Source organism: Periplaneta americana, chromosome 1 (assembly GCF_040183065.1).
Source record: "Periplaneta americana isolate PAMFEO1 chromosome 1, P.americana_PAMFEO1_priV1, whole genome shotgun sequence".
NCBI classification, from domain to species: domain Eukaryota; kingdom Metazoa; phylum Arthropoda; class Insecta; order Blattodea; family Blattidae; genus Periplaneta; species Periplaneta americana.
The window spans coordinates 134300134-134319103 of NC_091117.1; the positions used below are offsets into that span (position 1 = coordinate 134300134).

The following is an 18970-nucleotide window of genomic DNA, read 5'->3' on the forward strand; positions in this document are numbered from 1 at the left end:
TTTCTGAACCGGGATTATAAAAGAAAAAAACTGCCGTTCAACTCTTTTTTGGCAATCTTCAACACGAAAATCTTGATTGCTAGGAAGAGAATTCCAGCATATATTCGAACCGGGTAAACAAGTCAGACACCTTGTCAGTAACCGAACCTGCTTCGTAACCGAATCAATAACGCCTAATCTATAGCTGCATCAAGAATTGGTCCTCTCTTATTCGAGATGTGCAGAGTGTACAGAAGTTAGCCTATCTGATTTCAGGTAATAGATGGAATTCGAACAAAAAATATTTTCTTAAGTAACTATTAGAGGCCGGGAAAGTGTTTTTACCTTATAATTCAGTTTATTTTAATAAATAGAAATTAAAATATTTTGTGATATTTGATGGTACATTTTTTTAGTATTTAAAACAAGGGTCACTAACTTCGAATATACAGAGTGATTCACGAGGATTTGCCGTCCCTTACGGAGCTTATTTCCGAGACATTCTGAGCAAAAAAATGTCATACAAACATTTGTCCTAATCTCAATATTTTCAGAGTTACACTAATTTGAAATTGTTTGTAAAATTCCATTATTCTTGACTTTTAAGAGTAAAAGAATATTACAGGTAAAGAATGAACTATTCAGGAGTATCATTTCTTTAATTAGCTAGTATTCTGAAGCTAAAAATGTGTTGTGAATTCCATAGTTGCTTCGTACAGATTTTTCTTTTCGATTTTTAACTACAAAATTACATTTTCTTACGCATTTATCACAATTGTTACAAATCACGCCACTCTTGTAAATTCTTTAAGACTGTACATTAAGAGGCATAAATAAACTGTAAAGAATCAAGTTCCTAAAGTCGTATGATTTGTAACAATTTTTGTGATAAGTGCGTAAGAATGATGCCATTTTTAGTTAAAAAATGAAAAAAACAAAATCTGTACAAAGCAAGTGACAACACATTTTTAGCTTCAGAACACCAACCAATTAAAGAAATGATACTTCTGAATAGTTCATTCTCTATTTTTAATATTCTTTTACCCTTAAAACTAGAGAAAAAAGGTATTTCACAAATAATTTCAAATTAGTGTAACTTTGAAAATATTGAGATTAGGACAAATGTTTATATGTCATTTTTTGCTCAGAATGTCTTCGTAAGTGACGGTAAATCCTCTTGAAACACCTTGTATAAACACCTCAACGGGGACTATCTTAAACGCTCGAAAATTATATTTGTCTTACTGCTCTTGGAAAACGAGGAACAAGACTCATTCTATATTGATATATCGAAATTTGGAAGTCAAGTAGAAAATTACTGGGATGCCAGTGGTGGCTGCTTTCAGCGTGAGTTGTTAGAAAGTCTTATTTTCCGTAATTAAAGGCACGTTACCTCTGATTGAGGTACTGGCTGATATGTTTATCTATATTATCAGGCAGTACATCTCACTTGACGATATGTCAGAGGAAGAAAAATTGTTTGTATGCATTTGAAGTCTGATTAGTGGAATATGTAGCTAATTGGTGATGTACGCATTGGAGGGGGAAAGGAACTGCCCATCCTATCCCATTATCTCCTGGCCTGGTTGCCTCATGAGTGATGCCTTATTGGTGTACTTACGAAGTTCAGACCTGTCTTCGGACAGTTGACTAAACAACAACAAAGGCATGTGTCTATGAATTTTCTTGACTAATTGTAGCCTAAATAAATAGCAATTTTATTAACAAAAATTTCGGGCTTTTAGCGAGGGAATCACATTGTAAATAGTAGTCTAATAATTGCAAACGTAACGGAAATGTAGTCTTTTACAAGAATCCAAAATGAAAACAAGGGCTTTAAACACAAGGCCAGCGAGTTAGAGAGCAGAGCAGTTGTAATTGGATTGTGCCTGTGCTCTCAAACCGCGATTCTGTAAGTAGTGGGTACAAGACATCGCCATTCTGTGAAACCAGTCTACAAATTACTGCAGATGCATAACAGCTCCGAGAGTTAAAAACACAGTATAATAGATAGAACATAATGGAATGCAAATAATGGGCCTGGCGGGTGGGTTAGTTGGCGAGTAACGGTACACATCCCATTCAATTGCGAACTCTTTTATTAGGTTCATCTACCTGTTCCAGAGCCTCGCGTCATCCTAAGGTCACAGCTGTAGTTGACAGGAAAGTAAGGTCATGTAAGAATGCCGTTCTGGAATTCCAAGTCATATGGATTTAAATATCTTTTATCAGGATGACCTTTGACAGCTTCGTTGATAAAGGAACTGATAAATGATTTTCAATGTACACAAGCCTGCATATACGATTTTCATTCCAGTATGAGCGAACTACTTAGCGTATACTAATGCGTTTTAATGTTTCAATTATGTCTAATATTATCTAAAATGACTTAAAAAAATTATTTATTTATTTATTTATTTATTTATGATTTTTTTTTTCAAAATTCAGTTCACTGTGCAGTGATGAAGCGTTTCCCACATAACTCAAAAACTATTCAACATTCTGTGATGAAATTTTTTGTGTGTATTTATGCATGTCATATCTACAATATCATGCAAGATCACTTCTCTACATTTGCTAGATTGTCTGATAAAAATAAATTCATTTTAAAAAATGGTCAAATACCAGTATTTTATTCTAACACAAAAAAATATGATTTATTAAAGAATGTAGTTGAAAGAGCATGATATTGTAAACATGAGTTTCAGCAACAAAATAAAAAAAGAGAAAACATGAAAAAGTTAACAAATTTTTGAGTTATTAGGGAGACGCTTCATCACTGTACAGTGAATTGCCAACATTTTGAATTTTGAAAAAAAAAATATTTAAATAATTTTTTAAAATCGTAAAAGTATTTTTTTCATATAGCAGGACAGTATTTTACACATACCAATTTTCATTATTGTGCAGTAGTGGCAAAAAAAAAAAAACGGACCGACCTTTGTAGCTGACTTCATAGCCCTGTTCACTCCAGAGCACGATAGACTGGTAACTAAGACTTTCGTGGTTCGAATGCTGCCTGGGAAGGAAACTTTTTTTTGTTCCTTATTCAAATTTATTCCCAATACTTTTCGATTGCAGCGATATTTTACTACTTAATTAACTTATTATTCCCAGACCATGAATTTTACCAGCAATCGAAAAGTATTGGGAATAAATTTGATTAGGGAACAAAAAACTTTCCTTCCCAGGCAGGATTCGAACCACGAAAGTTTTAGTTACCAGTCTATCGTGCTCTGGAGTAAACAAGGCTCTGAAATCAGCTACAAGGGTCGGTCCGGTTTTTTTTGCCAGTACTGTACAAGATACAGTAATGGAGGAAAAAAATGTTGAGTATTTCCAAAAATTTTACTGCTGTAAGCTGTACCTAACCCCTTAAATAGATCCGAAAGATATGACATCGGTATATGAATGTGAATATTAAAGAAAATCGAAGAATCGAGAAAAATCTTTGTCCACACCAAATTCCACAGGACTCGTCTGGAACCGAATCTTGAGTCCCTTTTATGAAATCAAGTCACATAAATTGGCTGCAGCTAGGTCTTTACGATAAAGCGTTTGAAATTTAAATCTTAGTCATGATTGCCTTGTAATTGGAACAGTGACTCATGTAATCTCTTCCTATGTGTCGGTCGCTTCTTAATTTTGAATTTCAACATAATCCTCACGTTGTGGAAAACAGATATTAAGTTATCAGAATGATGTAAATGATTTAACTCCACTTTGAAACCAATACTTATAAGACCACGTTAATTATTACTAATTAGTAGTATTTGCAATACTGGAAACAACTTTCGTTGGTAGTGTGTGCTGCCAGATCTGATTGTTACTCGGCTGAATGTCATGAGTTGAGCAGGATATCAACATTCGGAAAGTTCTGGACTCCGCCAACAGATTACGAAATAACAAAGAAAGAGAAAAAAAGAACAGTAACGATTCGTGGGTGTACCTATGTAGGACGAAAGGACAGGCTACCTTCAGTGAGTTTTATTATTTGTGATGTTGAAACGAGTAGCAGACATGACACTTGAGGGCGTAATGAATCTTAAGTTTTGATTTATTTCAGATGTTTTAATTTGCAAAGTACAAAACTGTATAACTGAAGGCCATTCAGTTACCTTATCAAAGTAGTTTTCTAAGGAAAAAATCCCGCATCTAGTCCTTGTAAACTGTTTTGTATTAAACAGAAATACATCTGTTTTCTTTAACTAACTATCATAACGTTAGAAGAAGTTCTTGAACATCTGCTTTAAAAACTAGTTCAGCGGTGCTTCCATTAATACAACAATGTTCCGTGAAGCATTTTGCTTGTATTTATCCTTAAGTTTCTTTCGTTCTGCTCATACTTCCAATTTTCTTTTATTCCTAAACTGCTGTAGCTTCTTAAATACTCAGAATAGGACACACGTTCCATTTCAAGTCACTTGACATGAAAATTGGCATATGGACATCTGACATACTCAAAATTGTGAGACATATATTTGGGATACGTTTATTTGGCATACTAGTTTCCATTCACAAAAATTTGGTATACCTTAACAAACAGAAATAGAATTAATTCAATAAATTTGGTATACCTTAACAAACAGACATAGAATGATTTAATATGGTGCGAAATACAGGCACAGTAGTATAATACTCATAGATTAAGGTTATGACTACAAGCACTTAAATAATCTAGTCTGTTATTTTGCTTGTTTGTTGGTAATTCAGTGAAATATTCTTTAGCCGCCTATTTACTCTGGTGTAATGCTTTCTCTGTGGATCCTTTATCCTCCTCCCTGCATTAAATGTGCGTCCGTTATTATTGTTGGTTCTTTGTTTATAATACAAATTCCCTGCATAATACAACTGGAAACCGGATCTAGAAGTACGTATCAATTCACACGCCACTTTAGTGAAGATTGAGTATGTCAAATGTTCATATGCTAATTTTTGTATACCAAGTGACACTTTGTACTCAAACTAATCCACATACTGTAATTAAATCCAGGGTGCTGCTTAATCGTTGAACCTATCTTGTTACAGAACGGTGACGACGATGATATTGGTTAACGAAAAAATGGTGGAAGGATAGGATAAACGTGAGTAGGTCTATCCGGTATAACCTCCCGCAGACACGGTTATTATGAAAAAATGTTTTTTGGACTCGCGGAGATTCGAATTCCGATCACTGGCGAGGAAAATAGAATCTTTAGCCTTGTGCACAAATTTTAGCGGAGTCAGTTTTCATCGTTGAGGAATAATGCTGGTGATAAAATGACGATCATGATTAACAAATATTACGAAAATTAAAATTGGAAGGAACAGAGACCACAGATAGTGAGGATCCCTGATATTATATCACGCAAGTAGCCCATGGGCTGCCTGAAATGAAATGTGTTTTGAAGTGGGAGCCTATGTTTTTGCAAAGGTTATGTACCTGGCAATAATAGCCCGGAGAATTAAGGTTAGAATGCCTCAAGGTCTAAGCGCCGGAACTTCAGCACACACGGGAAAGAAATACCTTTTACCGAGTCAGGTGGGTTGTGCTGACATTAAAGAGGCAGATAAGTTGTCCCTGGGGCTTGAGCAGAGCTGTGAAGGCGGCTAGCGAGTTTAAGAACGCCTCTCATATGACGTATTCGAACACCGAGTGAAAGACAACTTCACGCCCTAGTCGTTTTATTCAATTAAATAATATCATACAAGTTCTATTTCCTTCAGTTAAAGCAGATTTTGAATATAAATGTGCCAAAAAAAAGAGTATTTGCAAACGCATATGCCACAGTTTGTATGGAAATACTTTTTTAGTGGTGAAGGACGGAAGCACCTTATTTACAGGGCTCCAGAAATTCCACTAGCGACGGGAAAGTTATGTAAGGAATTTAAATATTTCAATAGCATAACTTTTTTTTCTTTAAATGGTGAGTACTTTAAACGTCTATTGCAGTCCATTTTTTAATTTGCTTCCTGTTTTGATTATCAGAAATCTCTGCAGTCTCACAAGACATTGCAGCCTCAATGGTGAAAATTTCCTGGACTATTATCGATTGAAGATACTTAAGAATGAGTGTGCATGCATTAAACCTACTTCACTGATGATATTCAAATAAATGTACTACTGTTCTATGACTAACGACAAATCAATCCTATAAATTTTTCCTATGTTTAATGGTCTTGTCAGTTCCTGGCAAACACAGATGGTTGGAATATTTGTTTGTTTGTTTGTTCCTTCTTTTTTGAACCTGCATGAACTCACAAAGGTACAGTAGCAATGCAAAAATATCCAGTTACAAGTAAGATGGCCACATATCTTGAGAGACCACTCTGTAAATTCTGAAACAGCAAGTCTACAACTACCAGTGACATGTCTGGTAGCAGCCAGACTTGATCGAAAAACAATCCGCAATTTCGACCTCTCGGAACTTGTTCATCTGGTTGAGAACCATGAAATGTCGACATTCAGCTGGGAAAATTAATGGCGAAATATTTTAGAAGTAACCAATAACGAATTTTGACAGACATGTAAAGATACATATGTCTGTGTGCATATTATATTCACATATTTTCAATTAAAACAAAATAATTGAATAAAACTGCAAGCAAGCAAGCAAATACAAATAATACAATACAATTTGAATTCATTTTTACTACGTTATTATATATGCATAATGTTTTATTATTTAAATAATACTAATAATAATAATAATAATAATAATAATAGTAATAATGAGATCGTATCAGTATGTAATTACTTAAATATGATTCAGTTGTATGTTGAACTATGTAAGCAAGTTTTAATCCTGGTTGAGTGTAAGAGAAGGTCTTACGGCCTTAACTCTGCCAGATTAAATAAAGCCATTATTATTATTATTATTATTATTATTATTATTATTATTATTAACACATTACATCATTAAATTGTTATGAAGTAGGTCTATTATTAACTTAATGAGACATTAAGTAGCTACAATTTCGTCAGGAGTCGAATTTGGACTTCGGATGTGGAAAGCAAGTATGTAGAACTGAATCTGAATTATAGCCAACTACATATACGAACAGCTAAGGTGCACAGCTTTAACTGAGTCAGAAGTATAATGATTAGAAAAAATGCGCTACCCTGACAGAAAACTAGCTTAAGATAAATACCACCAGGAATGTGAAAAGTCTTTAATAGCAATTGTGGTTTTTCTAATTTTACGACGTTTTATCAACATCTCAAGTTATTTAGCGCCTGAATGAAATGAAGGTGATAATGCCTGTGAAAAGAGTCTGGGGTCCAGTACCGAAAGTTACCCAGCATTTGCTCATATATTGGGTTGAGGGAAAATCTGGAAAAAACCTCAACCAGGTAACTTGCGCCGATCGGGAATCGAACCCGGTCCATCTGGTTTCGCGGCCAGACGCGCTAACCGTTACTCCACAGGTGTATATATATATATATATATATATATATATATATATATATATGTGTGTGTGTGTGTGTGTGTGTGACGTTTTTTAAGTATGGATCTATTATAGATCTACCTTCTTTCTCAGGTGAAAATGTGGAGGAAGATAGAGTATGTGTCACTCAGTTGCATTATTACAAATAGACATTTTGTAAAGTCCCTTAAGAATAAGACTCCCTCTTCTCTTACCTCTTTCATCTGAAGATGATGGATCCAACTTAAAACGTTGATTATTCTACACTTCTCATTACCATAAACCCTCAAGGAGATTTATAAGGCCCGTCGTTATACTTACGAAAATTATGGACCAACATTAAATAATCATAATACAGTAAATGGGACTCTCTACTTGTATTGCCAGCATAACGAAAGGCCAAAACTTCAGCCAATATCGAAAAAACTACAAAATAAAGTATACACACTCAGTCTCCGTGGAAAGGAATTGCACTCCATCGTTTTGGATTACAGCCGAGAACTTATAATGGTTTTTAGCCAAAGAAAAGGTCAATTCACGCGCTTCTAAGAGTAGCCTACTATATGCTTAACTCAAATCGAAACTCTAAATCGAACTGTAGACCTCGTTAAGTTGCGCCATTGTAGTAGCTAAAGAATTGCGTCTGAAAAGCATTAATTACTGTTCGAAATAAAGGCGAGTCTTAGTCATGTGATTTGCTTACACACTTGACTGTAATTGCAGTGTACAAACTTGGCTGTGCGCATAGATCTAACCTTTAAGCGGAACAGACGGTAATGACGTCATACATCCGTATGCCTTATTTATGCGATAAATTTCACAATAGGCTTTGAGGTAGGCCTAGTATAAATGCGCACGTAAACACGTACCATAAAAACGTTACTCGTGCTGAGAACGTCGCGTGCATTTAACCTCATAAAATTTTAATTACAAATACCGCATCAAGTAAACATTTCGACTTTTTAAATTGGTGTTTAATTTTGACTCATTGCGAGGCGTGCATCTCGAAGCTTTGTGGTGTTATAAGGTGGATACTGTATATTATGGCAAGGCATCTTACAATTTTATACCCTATAATGGACTAATATACAACTTTTTTTCCCCGCACATACAGAATAGGCTAAAATTGTGTTCCTTGGTATTGCTGTTTCTAAAACTCAATACTAATTCGTTATTTGTAAATATTTCTTTTAGAGTTATATAGTTCTTCGATGTACAAGCGCATACTGAGCCAATGACGTAGTCTTTGCTGACAGTAAAAGTTAAACATTAACAATAAGTTATTATTAACTTTAACACTAGTCTCACATCAATATCATGTAGTGATCGAATGCACATTATTTAGTCCTTGTGTAATAGTAATTTCACAGTGATGTCATTCTCTATGCAAGCGGCAAACTTTATTATTATTATTATTATTATTATTATTATTATTATTATTATTATTATTATCATCATCATCATCATCATCATCGCTACTAGTGTCATTCCTCTTTACAGTTTTGCAGTTTCTATACTTATATTAAGAATATTTGAACCCAATATATGAAATTACGCAGGTTACATTTTATTAAATGAGATAATAAAATTATTATTCTATATTTCTTTAATTTATCACACCTTTATGACATTTATTCCTTTGGAAATATGGACCTCACAGAAGAAAATAAGATGTGTAATAAATTACGAGAAATTTGTATTTATAGAATTTTTATTAGTAATTTAAGCTGCGAATGTAAATGAAATCTTCACATTCTAATTAAATGTTTTCAATTTGCATTATATTCGGAGTAAATTTTACATAAAGTTACACACACAATGCCTTGTGCAGAAGGGTCGAATAGCTATATGAACATGTTATGTTTTAACGGTCTTTACTCTTTAGGACGAAAAAAAATCTGTAAAGATGTATTGTAAAGCAAGGTTAACGTTTCATTTCTTGCATAATAACGTTTAAAATATTTTATAGGCTATAAAACAATTACAATAAAGCTAAAGTAATGTTATTTTCACAGTCATGTTCTTGTTCGATAAGTAGGCCTAGTATTATAACAAATTTCTTATTAAATATTTCAGTCTATATTTATCAATGGGTGAATACTTCATTATTGCACCTTATTAGGATATTGTTACATGTTTGGACAAACGTTTTCGCTTAGGAAAACTTCATCAGGTCCATGTTATAACTGTTATATTGAACATATTGTTGGTAATCTAATTTAATTGTGGAGCATTTGGAATATTAAAAATTAAAACATATTATCCCATTATACTACATCAATTCATTGAACCATATTAGGTTAAAGTTACATGAGTTATTAAAATGATGTAAAATGTACATTCTATAAATTTCAATTTAGGAACTGGTATTTACGTTCAAATCTTGTATGTAGCTTTTACATCTTTTTGTACATATAAATATATTAAATTTTGTTTCCACAATAAATATACTTGAGTTTTGCTATAACGGCTATAGCTATGTTTCTATTGAGGTTAACCCGGTACCTGGTAGTAATTTGCTCTTGTTGTTATTTAGTCAAGTGTCCGAAGACAAGTCTGAACCCCACAAGCGATATCAACATGGCATCACTTATGAGGCAACTAGACCAGGAGATAATGAGGTAGGGTGGCCAGTTCCTTCCCCCCTCCATTGCATACATCGCCGATTAGCTATATATTACACTAATCAGACTTCAGATTCATACAAACACATACATACACACTTGTGGAGTAACTGTCAGCGCTTCTGGCTGCGAAACAAGGCGGCCCGGGTTCGAATCCCGGTCGGGGCAAGTTACCTGGTTGAGGTTTTTTCCGGGATTTTCCCTCAACCCAATACGAGCAAATGCTGGGTAACTAGACCCCGGACTCATTTCACCGGCATTATCACCTTCATATCATTCAGACGCTAAATAACCTAGATATTGATACAGCGTCGTAAAATAACCAATAAAATAAAATAAATACAAACAATTGTTCTTCCTCTGACACATATCGTCAAGTGAGATGTATTGTCTGATAATAAATGTACATATCAGCCAGAACCTCAATCAGAGGTACTGCTGTTGTATGGAGGTGTATTTAGATAGTGAGAATATCATGAAGATGTGCTATGGTCATTCCGTGTATGGCAATGCCCTAGTCTATATTTATCGATGGCTGAATACTTTATTATAGCACCTAAATAATATTACATGTTTGGACAAACACCGCCGACTAGCTAGATGTTACACTAATCAGACTACAGATGTAGACAAGAAATGTCTTTCCTCTGACACATATCGTCAAGTGAGGTGTATTGCCTGATAATAGATGTACATATCAACCAGAACGTCAATGAGAGGTAGTGATATCACTATAGACAAAAACGAGGAACTAGAGTTTAGGAAGTCCGAGAAAGAAATTAAAGATTTGTTTAGTTACGAACAGCTTCTTCATTTGATGCGTGGAATAGAGACAAGTACGAAGAAGAAATATTTTCATACCCTGGTTCTATCTGCATCCTATTTTATGTCTCTTAGCTGCTGTGTAAATTTTGGTGCATGGAAAAGCCATTACGAATTGATTTTGATATATACCCTATGATGCGTATTACATAAGGATACAAGAAAAGAATAGATAATTTTTAAAAAGAGCTAGAGAACTTTCTAGCTGTACAATTTAGTTAACTTTAATTAAGGAGAGAATTACATAGAGCATTACTTTTCATTTAAACTAGTACGTAAATTCAGTTTACATATGTATAATAATTTTTTTTTGAGGATATACCGAGTCCGTAAAGGCTACCCTCAATGGGGGGCAGTTTACTATTATTATTATTATTATTATAAAATCTATGTGATGTTTCAACATACGATATATTGATGTAAGGTCAAGCTACGAATTACTCAAACTCTGTAATGGATGTTGAAAACCATGTATAACAAAATGACAATGTGGAAGAAGAAATTACAACTTCAATTAGTGTAGTAGGTAATTAAATTACTTAGGCCAGGGTTCTTACAATTTACTATAGGCTTCTAGTGCAGTATTTGTACATTCTGATCTATGTTGCGACAACGTACAAAGAAATTCTTTTTTAGAAATTAACTAATAAGCCTGCAGCCACAGGTAGCATAACATTTGCTGCATTGCAGAGTGTTATTTCCTTTCCAGGTCAATTGCTCACGCTTCATTTGCTACTAAATATAACAGGTACTCACCAGTGCACTTGAGTTCCGCTCGTAGTTCGTCCGACGCCATGAAACAGTTCGGCGTGCCATCGCATAATTTCGATAATTCGTAAAGCTGTAGCACGTCTGTTGATTCGTTTACTTGACATCCGAAATAACCGTCTTCTAAATTTAAAAAGAAAATTTCGCGTTTAATTCCGAATCCTATTCCACCGTATGAAAGTACCTGGAAAGAAAATAAAATCATATTAATTACAAATGCCAACAATTAAGCAAATTCCACAAATAAATAAGTATGTACACATTTAATACATATTCTCAAAAAATTCCATCTAACAGTACTATATAATAAATAGATAAAGCATATCCCCAGAGTCTTCGTAGGTGTTGAAATAGGCATGGAGTCTATTAAAAGGTTAGTACACGAAACATAGTAGTTGTGCTGAATCATTATTAATAGTTTTACATGCATTCATCCACTCATCCATACACGTACATGCGTACGTACATACATACATACATACATACATACATACATACATACATACATACATACATACTAGACGACAGTATTATGGCTGTGTGCACAAGCGAAACAAAGCAGCAGCAGTGGCAAGATGGCGGTACTTCTGCTAATTGACAACTTGATTTGAGGACACCTTGACGTAACAGACAATGCTCACCATACACGATCAGCATATATTTATGAATATTCTTTGCTGCCAAACCTTTTGCCAGAACAAATCACATAACGGTGTGCTGCTCGACAATGGTACACCCGTGCAGATGGGCCATACATACATACATACATACATACATACATACATACATACATACATACATACATACATACATACATACATACATACATACATACATACATACATACATGCATGCATGCATGCATGCATTAATAGCTGCCTAGCTACATTGTAACTCAATGTCTATAAAGAAGTTTAAATTGTTTCATTTTCTTAGGTTTTGAGTAACATAAGCCTATGTGCTTCTTGTCTCATGTTTATTTTGTGTTGACTTAAGTGACACAAAGCAATTTCACTACTTTTAAATGTTTAATGTTGATTCAAAACCTTAACAACAGGAAGACGGAAACAAATAAAATTTACAATAGTTGAAAGAAAGAAGAAGAGGACAACAATAACCTGAATAAGTTTGAGAAAAAGAAGAAGAATATGTCGCCAAGAATTGTAGCTACTTCTGAATATCTCGTTATAATCTTTAATGGAGAAAGGATCGATAGATTCAAAGTTCCAAACTTTAAGACTAACAAAGAAAATAGCTCAATCAGAAAGAGCAAACTCCTTAACGTAGGGTAGTTGGTGTAACTTCCATATATATTAAGTATTCTAATTCTCTCCGTAACATTTCTTTTAATCTAAAAACAATATTCGGAAGATAATGTGTGACGACAGTGAAGCAATTGTGGAACTAGAAATGTGTAGTAAATGAAAATACTTGGAGTAAACCTCTTCACAATAGTCTAGTTCATCATAACTCTCACGAGATTTAACATTGAATCTTTGTCCTCTTATATGAGAAGCCGCCACAGCCTAATAAGCTACGACTGTGATTCATTGCGATGTTGGATGGTGTTTCATAAAGTCGCCATGTTGCCTATATCTCCAGCAAAGTGAATACAGACTCTTTTAAAATTCTAACACGCAGACTTCTTCAATATAATTGCTAGCTGACTCTAGTACTCTTATCTTCTAAAATGTTTGCGTAGTCATTGTCTTGCTTCAAAAATTGCAAGAAACCTTCGCTTCCGCATGTCTTAGGTTATGTTTTTCCTAACACGCATTATAAATGTATACAAATAATTTAGGAGCCATTAAGAGCAGGAGCTAAAACGCATGAATCATACTTCAAGATCTCTTTTGACAGACTTAAGAATTTTGATGGGTCTACTGATGTGTTACTGTAATCATGGGACTTTACTATGAATCCTCCAAATGGGCCGAAAGGAAGATAACATTTGACATGCAATCTATGACTGATTAAGAAGATTAACGTCTGGTGCTATGAAGGGAGTGCTAAATTAGAAAAGACATCACATTAGAATTTAATAAGTCGATGCCAGTACTTTGTGCCTATTTGAGAGCGAAATTTGGATATTGACAGAAAGGGATAAAAGTGTACAACAAGTAGTGGAAATGAGATTTTTATGATCTGTTTAGGATGATGTGATAGAATAGATAGGCGATAACAGAAAGTAATGGCTCCGGAATTAAAATTTGAAGCGAGTCTTGATGGTAGTCCACCTGTATGTAGACAACAATTTCGCACAACTGTTCACAAGTATATATACAGGAACTCTTGTTTACTGCACATGCGCAGTGTGTTGTAAGCGAAACATGCAATAAGGGAGCTCCAAATTTTATTTCCGTATCTGTACAAAGCATGGCTGCAAAGAAATATATTAAACAAATTCTTTTTCATCGACCAAACGTAAGACGAAAAGTTGGATGGTATACAAAGGCAAGACTTGGATTAGGAGGGAGAGACTGTTTAAGACGTAAATTTAATTATTTAGTATCATAAACCTAGGTTAGAGAATATCATCAAGAGGAACCGCAAGTGAGCTTCTGAAACTGATTACATTTTCAGGGATGCTTAATTAACTCCGATTTGTGACGATAATGAGGTAAGCACAATGGTATTAACGTAACCAACCTCTAGTTCTAATCTATTCTATAAAACCTCACTTTCGTCCCAGCTTAACTAATCAGAAATTGACAGACCGTGTCGTTCAGAAAAGAAACGCAATTAAGAGTAAAACAATACCAATGAACAACTTGAGGTAAGTGATACATGATCATGTCATTTCATATGCGGCAATGTTCTTTCTTTTATTAGATTTTAAACATGATAGAGTGTGTCATTTGTTATTAAGTTCATTCGCCTCGTTGCACGCCGAAGTACCTCTGGAATTAGTTTAAAATTTCTTGTACAAAAGGAGACGTAATAAAAAGTAGATTTTGTCCTTTCCATAGCAAAGCCCGGATGTTTTAGACGAAAGTGTCACGCATCAGTTATCTTACTGTATCTCTCTCAGGTTTTTTATACGCGTAAACCGCAACACAACTGCATGTCGGTTGATGGGTAAAGCACGACAATGTGAAAATGAAAGCACGTTAACTACATTAGATTTCTTTCTTTTGCGAAGTATTTATTCTTTCTTCAATTCGGCACAGCTGAGTAAGGTAATTTCAAATCAATGGCAATATACACGAATGTCTGTTGTTTGTTCACGTATTCAGAGAGAGTGGCTGTCCATACACTGTCGGGAAAACTTTGAATTGAGAATGTCAATCTTCCAGTTCACCAATACAATAAAGGTATCTAGGGTTCAGATTTCCAAATTTTTACGGAATTTCCCAAAATTTGGAGAATTTATATTATCATTTCCCGCTTTCCGGTTTAAGACATCAATTTCCCACATTTCCCTCTTTAAGTTGAAAAAAAAATATTGGAAGAATAAAATAGCTACTTGTACATTCATGACAACGTAATACTCCACTGACATACTCTCAAATAAAATAAAATGTCCAATTTTCGTATCGTGAATCCAATCCGTATCAGTTTCATTTTTAATAAGCTATCATTAAAATTATTGGGAAAGACATAGAGAATTAAAACCTCTTCATTTCTGACAGTGGTCCTGCAATGTTCGAACATGAGAGAGGCAACCGAAACATTAAAAACTTCGTCTTATTTCACATGAAAAACACTCAGGATCTGTGCTAAAATTCTTAAGCGATTAAAACATGAGTTGGGGACAGCGAATATTTTTAAAAGCTGGAACAAACACGACAGGTCTCCTTCTACAGAGCGAACATAGGCGAATATCGAACTTCGCCATACTCGACAAACTTGAACCAAACGCAGGGCCTGCAATGCACGACGCTATGCTTGTTTTTTTTTTAAGATCGGAAAAAACAACTGAATGTCACATAGCGTAGTAGGCCTGTTGCTATGGTAACAACGGTTGAGTTGCCAAACTTACAGTTCCCACGTGGCGAGTGCTTAATAGCTCTCTTGGCGACATTTATTGTGCACACAATGTTACCATTGATACGTTTCGTCTTTGATTCTCTGTCGATTTTTGTAAGGTTTTCTTACCTTCTCGTCAATTGTCAAAGAATGTTTTAACGTCAGCCATCTTAATGACAATTGCTAGCTTCCATCAGCGTGGTAGTCCATATTGGCAACATAGCACTGTAGTTCCAATCTCGACATCTTAACTGTCATGTCCCATCGCAAACATAAAATTGTTTGCTATTTCTAAGAATCGAAATCACAAACTTCTACTCCAGAGAGAATGATTACACTGCTATATTTACATTAATATAATTATCATCGTAACACACAAATCTCATAAACTTATGGACGGATCATAAACTTATATAAAAGAAAATTGATGGAAATCCTTTGTTTATTGTTATTGAAATTACATCTCTTTCGTAAGCTTCGAGATGAAACTAATTCTTTGTTACGGCAATTGCACGAAAATAGTTCCGAGATCTAAAAGAAGCGACAAGTTGCAGCAGAATATCTGTCTGGCTGCTATTATTTAATGCACGTGCCGTGATGTTATTCCAGCCATTTCCTATGCAGTGTCCTGGCTCGTCTGAATGCAACGGGGACACGGGAGAACGTGACGAGAATATGTAAAATACACGCGGCCGACAGTCGCATCGTCTGGGTTACTCAGTCCAAACCCAAGGAGCGGCCCAATACCTTTAGGGTAAATAATTAAAATTCATGTTATAAACTTACACCTCATCTTAATGAAGTACGGAACATTTATATGGCTCTTGAACGACATACACAAATTTATCTTGCATTTTCTTTGTGTTATTTTGTTGTGGAGATCTCTTACAGCTAGTATTCTTTCAAGGGCGCCAGTTTTTCATTCACTGCAGTGTATAGTCTAGACAAAGAAAACGCATCTAAAAGCAAATTTATTTCTCCTCTACTGTTTTACTACTGCGTTATGTAGTGAATTAAAGAATGTGCGCCAAAGTTTATTAGACTAGTCATGTTTTGGTAATCGTCATTCATTCATAGTTTTCTGTCCAAGAGTAGGTCTTTCACTGCAAATCCAGCATTCTCCAATCTTTCCTATTTTCTGCCTTCCTTTTAGTCTCCGCATATTTTGGATGTGTGATGATATGATCCATATACTTAATGTCGTCTATCATTTGATATATTCTTCTACCCCGAACTCTTCTCCCGTTTGGTAATCATAATAACAAATTATTAGTCGAGTCTGCCAATCAGAACTACCCGAACAAATCTTGATACTGCCATGGTATCGCCAGATATTAAGAATAGGATGTTACTTGCCTATAGTTATAGTGGTACACTAGAAATAGTAAAGTTGCGTTAGTAAATTCTAATTATAAATAATTCATAGTGATGATGTGAAAACCTATTACGTCCTTCCTTTTCACTTTTTTTCCTACTACGTCCATCTAAAGTGTGGTATTACTGGGAGTTGTCTGGCAGAAACATCTACCAGGATCACCTTGGCTGTCTACGCATGCACGGAATGAGCGGATTTGATTAATAAAAACCTAAACTAGCCAAACCTAACCTTCGTATATGCAAGATGTGTAACCGGAACAGGAAGGGAACTTCTTGATTTGATCTGGAATGTAGACGCGAAAATAAATTCATGTAAGGATCACGCTGGCACCGCATGAGAGTTCCGCACATGCGCCACAGTCAAACTGTTCCTGTCGCGAGCCCCTCCTCTATTGATATATTGGCCTGCAGAGATATCTGTCTGCAAATCAGGAACTATTGTGACAAGAAACAACTGCCAGGCACATTTTCCTGGTAATTCAGGCGGTAGGCACGTTTGCCTGCTGATTCGAAGCTGCGCTCGGAGGAGAGTTCGATTTCAGCTTGGACTGACCATAGGGTTAAGTGTTTTGGAGGCTTTCTCCAACTGTAAGGCGAATGTCAGATAATCACATGGCGAATCCTCAGCTTCATCTCGCCAAACTCGATCTCCCCATCACCAATTCCATCTCTGCTAAATAACCTAGTAGTTGACCTCTCGGTCAGTAACAGGATGATCTTGCCTGCAATACTATACACGGTGGTATGAGGTTTATTTGCACTGCTATTGTCATAGTAACGATGGCGACATCATATAATCTCTTTTTTTGTTCCCCAACTAATCAAATTGCCTGTGACTGCTAATTTTTTTAATCACATTTTCAGTCCGAACTCCGTTATTAAATATAAGCATGGAAATTAACACGCTCAAGAACAGACGTCAATGTAAATAGATACAAGAACAGTACTCTTAGTTCTTTATTGCTATATTTATTAACTACTAACAGTAGTTAACTTGTGTCTGGTTGTATTAAATGTTAGTCACCCTGACATTGTATTATACAAGGTGCGTGGAATACTTTATTCATGTAACTTGCTATACTTGTAGCTTATAAAGATTAAGAACGCCGTAAGCAAAACCACAAGCATGGGTATTATGTTTAATTACATAACAAGATTGACAGACTTCATATCGTGTTAAAATGTTTACGAAATTCTATCAGCGTAATTTTATGACTTCACAATCTGAAGGTCAGAATCTTTGTAATGAGACAATATAAGAACCGTTTTCCCAAGGTCCTGTTGAAACATCTCTTAGAGATCTAATATCCTTTTTAAATTGTAAATGATATTTCAAGATTATTTTATAATAACTTCAAGAAAGATGTTATTATAAGTCAGAATTTTGCCAATCATTTTAACTGAATGTTCTACGAAAATGATATATGATTATGTCTCGTGACCAGAATATTGTATGAAATGGAAATATAAAAATTGGAAATTTATCCTTCGAAGAGGTGGAAAAATTCAAATATCTTGTATCAACAGTAACAAATATAAATTATTCTCGGGAGGAAATTAAACGCAGAATAAATGTGGGAAATGCGTATTATTCGGCTGAGAAGCTTTTATCATCTAGTCTGCTCTCAAAAAAGTTGAAAGTTAGAATATATAAAACAATTATATTACCGGTTCTTCTGTATGGTTGTGAAACTTGGACTCTCACTTTGAGAGAGGAACAGAGATTAAGGGTGTTTGAAAATAAGGTTCTTAGGAAAATATTTGGGGCTAAGAGGGATGACGTTACAAGAGAATGGAGAAAGTTACATAACGCAGAACTGCATGTAATGTATTCTTCACCTGACATAATTAGGAACATTAAATCCAGACGTTTAAGATGGACAGGGCATGTAGCACGTATGGGTGAATCCAGAATTGCATATGGAGTGTTGGTTGGGAGGCCGGAGGGAATAAGACCTTTGGGGATACCGAGACGTAGATGGAAAGATAATATTAAAATTTATTTGAGAGAGGTGGGATATGAT

General features: G+C 34.9%; 1 protein-coding gene across 1 annotated transcript in view; it reads right to left on the bottom strand.

The window, feature by feature from the left end:
* The window catches only part of dpy (dumpy), a 673297-nt gene that overhangs the window by 455518 nt on the left and 198809 nt on the right, over window positions 1–18970 (bottom strand). Inside the window, exon 3 of the mRNA XM_069827690.1 lies at window positions 11589–11784. Within this exon, the coding sequence (XP_069683791.1) occupies window positions 11589–11784 (196 nt within the window). The remainder of the gene's footprint in view (window positions 1–11588; window positions 11785–18970) is intronic.